Below are 5,625 nucleotides of genomic sequence, written 5' to 3'. Positions count from 1 at the left end.
GCAAACATATGTTTACACATCCAGTTTCGTGAGTAGGTACCTGGTACCCACACCTTTTTTAAGAAGTTTCACTTCTACCATGTGTACGGTGTTACACACGCCTTTTTTTAGTACTTGAACTTTGATGGACTTGGGCGAGCCTAGGATATTGACCAAAAATTTTCAAATTTCACAGAGATTTTTTTTAGAGCATAATGAACAATATTTTTGCTATTACCAATCAAAATTCTAAAAAAGCGGATTTTCCGCCCACGCTGACTTACATATGTAAGTGTTTTCACGTAAACTATTGGGGCAACGTCTGTAAATGAACTGTTCTTCGAATGCGCATAACGATTTTCTTAAATTTCTTTGTTCTTACATACACAAAATCTAGCACGAAAATCATTATTCGTTATGTTAAGGTATTTTAGGATCAATTTCAAATAGTCGTTGACTTCATTCGAGAATAAGAAATCCAAGGTCTGGGAATCTGAAAAGATACTCCAACCATAGATTTGCTATTTTAATAAAGTAATTTTCGAGGAGAATGAATTCTGGTTTACTTTTGAATGAATGTTCGTCATCCCTTGTCAAGTTTGGTTTGGAGACAACCAAACGTTGACAAGGGGCAAGGGAAATTTGTTCCATAATATATAACTCTCCTAGTTTATACGTCACAGTGAAGACAATAAATTTTATGCTATATGTATTCCAACAAGAAACGTGAGCTGCTACCTTAAAATCTTAAAGGTGTGGTCAATTCAGACTTGATATGCGGTAAACTTTGTATAATCAACCAGGAACATGCACGAACATTTAGTAAATTAGTATTCTTCAATATATTAGTGTTTGGCCGAGTTGTCACCCAATTGGGAGGGACCTACAGTATTTCGCCGACTCCGGACGGCGATTGTATTTTTATGAGAAGCTTCTTTTTTATGGCAGAAATTTACTCGGAGGTTTGCCATTACCGCTAATAGAAAATACATTTGACGTCTTACGTTTCGGTATGGACGCCTTGCTAAAACCTTGTAGTTGTAATTTTTAGAGCGTCAAAAAACGCATCGTTAAAAAAAATCCCAAATTTACCGACAGATTTATTTTTATAAGTCATTTCGTTTTCTGTCGCACAAACAACGGTAAATATTGACTTTATTTATTTAATCATTAAATGATACCCCACTCAATCCTGGTGTCTCCGCATAGACTTTGACGCAATATAATATTGGCAAACCGCATTCATGGGGCCAATCGTAACACACGACAGCCCGGTTTAGTAAATGGCGCGATGTAACTGCACACTAGTAGAGGTGGGTAACTCAACTCAGAGTTGAGTTATTGAGTTGATTCCTATAAGTGAGTCGGTAACTCAGACTCCCTGTCCAAAAAAATTTAACTCAGTAACTCAGTTGAAGCCGTAGGGCTCACATGAATCAATTGAATCATAGTGGCTCATATTTGTCCATATAACTCTCTCGCTTCGCCACAGTGTTTAGCATGGCAAAGTCTTGCATTTTGTTTTTGCACGAGGCGAATTTATACAAGGTGGTGGCAAGAATACAACAACAACAACCACATGTATTTTGTATTGCGGGTGTTATGTCAAATCTCACAAATTCTTATTTCATTTCATTTTCATTTCATTTATTAATAAAATCATTAGCACAATAAGATCAAAAGAATGATCTTTTATAGCGCAACAAAAAATTCATAACAGCACATACATATAACTAAAACAGCAAAAATTACTTAAGACTAAATAAAAGTAACATAATATAATTAACAGAGTAGTATTTTTAAGTGAGTTCTACAATTCCAGGACATATACTTAAAATAAGACTTAATTATACAAGTACATAGAGAGCACATCACAGGGACTGAAGTGAAGCTAACGGAAATATGCATACAGAACATTTTTAGAGTTGCTTTTGTTTAAACTACTGCGAATATGGGATGGAATAGAGTTCCAGATGCGGATAGCATTGACAAAGAATAGCCGTGCAGAGCTGAGATAATTGTAGGTAGGAACAGTCAAGTCCTTTACTCGAGTGGATTTGGGGAACATTAATTTTTCATATAGATATTTGGGTGCCTTATCTGTCATGAGACGAAAAAGGAATACACAATTTCTAGCTTTAAGATATTCAGAAATTTCGCAGCCAAGTAGGCGCGTTCTCCAAGCGGAAATATGTTCATATCTTGCTAGCCCAAACACATAGCGCGTGATCTGGTTAAATACTACATCTATTTTGTGAGCTGATTGGGAATCTAACCTGCTGTAGACTACCTCAGAATAACAGATAATTGGCATTATAAGTTGGATTGCGAGTTTACGTCTGATTCCTATCGGTGTAAATGGAGCAGACATTCGTAAATTCCTTAAAGTATTATAGACTTTGCCTACAGTTGAATTCACATGGTCAATGCAGGTAAGGCCAGTGTTGATAATAAACCCAAGGTTAGTTACTTTTGACACAAATTTAATTGGTTTGCCACCAATGTGTAACGATGGAATAGTTGCTAGGTTAAGACGTTTCTTACAAATAGGTAAAACAAAACACTTGTCACAATTAAGACAAAGACCATTTAACTGTGCCCAGGACCTTATAGACATCAGTTCCCTGTTGAAGCTTGCGCACAAATTAGCTGAGTCCTCCAGAGGACCTGACATGTAGAGCTGGACATCGTCCGCATAATTTCGTTTTCTTTTTAGTTTTTCTCGAAATATGTATGTATGTAAGATATATAAAGATGTGCATATCAAATCAATTGCCTTTCCAACCATATCCACATTTTGAAATTCGGTACAATAGGTTTCGAAATATAAGCTTTTGAAAATATTGAAAATTCCACCTTTACCCTCCCCCTAGCACCGCCCTATTAATTTGCACACAAAAAAAATTACACCTTTCAAATCAGTAGAAAGGAGCTGACCACGCCCACTTTAAAGTTTTGTTTTATCTCAACGGCCGCTATACCGCATCTATGCCTCAAAACGAGTCTACGATACGAATGAGTGTAACATACAAAGAGTCAAATGAGTTAGTTGAATGAGCTGACTCCTTAAAGTGAGTTGGAGTCATTGAGTGTACTCCTATAAATTTGCTGAGTTACCCACCCTTACACACTAGGCCTGGGTAACGCAGCAAATTTTCTGGCGCCGATACCTTGAAGCCAGCGCCATAACCGGTATCAACGCATTGAATCAACGCAATTGCGCCATGCAGTCTCTTTTCGCATGGTGCTTCATCATGCTTCTTTTGGCGCTATTCTGGCTTCTTTTCGCGCCATTCTCTCTTATTTTCCCACCATTCTGTCTTCTTTTCGCGCCATTCGCTCTTATTTTCCCGCCATTCTGTCTTCTTTTCGCGCTCTTCTGTCTTATTTTGACAGAACATCATCGGCTAACATCGCGCATCCCTAGTTTGTGCAGCAACGAGAATAGACGGATGGTTATTGAGCGCTCATAAGTAGGACGTTTTGGCTATATATACCAGGTTTTATGAAGTTTTTGAAAGGAAATATTAAGAAAAGATTTTCAACTTGCAGTCCGGTAAAGTAATGCACAAAATACATAATTTCTTTACATTGCCAAAGCAATGGATAAGTTGAAAAACATAACCACCGCATCGTGGTTGTGAAAATATCGGCATGCCGTGAAAAAATCTTAAGAAAAACACTCACAGCTGGGAAAAGAAGGTAGCTGAGCATAACATCACATTGAGTTTTTAAAAATGCAATGCAAATCGGATATTATTCAAGCGAGTGTGCTAAGCTTCCAGACGTTTGTGCGAGTAGTAGAAGATGGTGTTTTAGAAACGACGAATGTGCTAAAAATGTTGACTTCCTTGCTGCCCAACTCAGGTAAGTTAATGTTCTTGTATTGTTCTTCTTTTGTCAAAAGTGTATAACATTTCTTGTGCATATAACTCCGGCTCCGGTATCCACAGAATTTTTGCACTTAACTCCTTTCGAGTAGGCGGCCTTCGGCCGCGCTTTGGGATTATAATCCATACTAAGTAAAATTCTCCTTTCTGTGTTGCCGGAGAAGAAGGGCAGACACCTCTTCTGTTGTCAAGGGTATATAAAATGTCCAGTGCAAGCGAAAAAACGCCAGTGAAAATTGTGATTTTGGAAACCTGAAATATATATAGAATTTTTCTTGAATTTCTTTTTTTGTATGATGCAATTAAAATGTTTCATTATTGGCATGACAAAAACCAATAATCTATGTCCATATTCAGTAATTCGAAAGCTTTATTAGGATAATCCGGTTCAACCTTAGGGCCAGTTTAATTTTGGATTAAGTAAACTGAGTTTAAATTGAACAGCTGGCTGACATTTGATTGGCTGATCTTAGTTAAAACCAGCCAGATCGGCCGTTTAAAGTTAGTTTAAACCACGGCCGTGCACTGAAAAACTGGGCCTTAGTAGATCAGAAATCAGTTTGCTTTAGATTTTCGATCCCGCCACTTACACTAACTTATGCACTTGTATGTATATACTTATTTATTATTAAAATATTTAGTCCGATAAAGTACACCACGATCACCGAAGGAATTGTCAGCATACCATTACTTGGAAGCGCAATCTTTCAAAATCAATTTGGTTTGAAAACGCAACATCCCATTATACCGTTATTACAAAATCAATCGGTAAACATAAATGACGTGGCCCACAAAATTGTCGGTATTTTCAATCATCATGATCAGCAGTAGGTTACCTGTAATATTCCTTAATAATATTTTTCATTCAAATTCCTCATTTCTTACAGAAGAAAGGAGCACAGACGTTGCCCAATTCAAAGACTATTTGGACTGGCTTGCTATCATTAAGCAAAGCAAATCTCGCGGAGTAATTTTAACTCTTCCACAACATCCTTGTTCACAAGCATACTACTAATTGAAGCTATAGAACACTGCCTTACGTTTTATATTCAAAATTTCTTGGCGTTTCAATACAACAAAAATAATAATAAAATAATAAAAAATGTCATCTAATAAGAAGAGTGACGTGTGGTTGCACTTCTCGGAGGAGAAGGATAAGAAGGTTAAGTGTAAGTTGTGTGGTCAGCAGTTGTCGGTGTCAAATAAATCGACTTGCGGCCTTATTCGTCACATGAACAGACGACACCAGTTCCAGAGAATCTCCAGACAGGCGCAACCTGTAGAAGAAGTACTTCTTGACATCGAAGGCAGTGAGCTCAACAACAACATCAGTGAAGTAAACAACAACATCAGTGAAGTCAACAACAACACCAGTGCAGTCAACAACCATAACCCCCATCAGCTCAACAATAGCACAGTAACACCGCAGGTCCCTGCTCAGATCCGACCACGGGCATTAAACGCATCGCAGCCACAAGTAACAAACTTTTTATATAAACCTCTTCCAATAAAGAAGCAGCGCGAAATCGATCAACAGGTATTAAAAATGATAGTCCGTGAATATCATCCTTTCAGTGTAGTAGAAGACATAGAATTTAAGAAGTTGGTGTTTCTCTTGAATTCCAATTACAAGCTTCCAAGCCGAAAAACCATTTCTTCCTCATTGATTCCTGCCACATACAACGAAACAGTAGAAATTGTTAAAAAGCGGTTAGAGAGAGCTTATGCCATATGCTTAACTATGGACGGGTGGACT

At 37.6% G+C, this 5,625-nt stretch overlaps 1 protein-coding gene across 1 annotated transcript; it reads left to right on the top strand.

Annotated features, from left to right (window-relative positions):
* The first annotated feature begins 3,418 nt into the window (after positions 1–3,418).
* LOC118734836 lies at positions 3,419–4,944 on the top strand. Its single transcript, XM_036464513.1, has 3 exons — positions 3,419–3,846; positions 4,511–4,696; positions 4,757–4,944. Exons 1-3 carry the CDS (start codon positions 3,722–3,724, stop codon positions 4,815–4,817), a joined length of 372 nt encoding a protein of 123 aa, XP_036320406.1. The 5' UTR covers positions 3,419–3,721; the 3' UTR covers positions 4,818–4,944.
* The last annotated feature ends 681 nt before the right edge of the window (positions 4,945–5,625 follow it).

The sequence above is a fragment of the Rhagoletis pomonella genome, unplaced genomic scaffold (genome assembly GCF_013731165.1).
Source record: "Rhagoletis pomonella isolate Grant_MI unplaced genomic scaffold, Rhpom_1.0 Rhpom_scaffold_00002, whole genome shotgun sequence".
NCBI classification, from domain to species: Eukaryota; Metazoa; Arthropoda; class Insecta; order Diptera; family Tephritidae; genus Rhagoletis; species Rhagoletis pomonella.
This window is presented reverse-complemented; position numbering and strand designations above follow the sequence as displayed.

Coding starts and splice junctions, on each gene's coding strand:
- LOC118734836 (XM_036464513.1), top strand. CDS start 3,722: ATGCAAATCGGATATTATTCAAGCGAGTGTGCTAAGCTTCCAGACGTT. Junction 3,847..4,510: donor TTCCTTGCTGCCCAACTCAG/GTAAGTTAATGT, acceptor TAAAATATTTAG/TCCGATAAAGTACACCACGA. Junction 4,697..4,756: donor TTCAATCATCATGATCAGCA/GTAGGTTACCTG, acceptor CATTTCTTACAG/AAGAAAGGAGCACAGACGTT.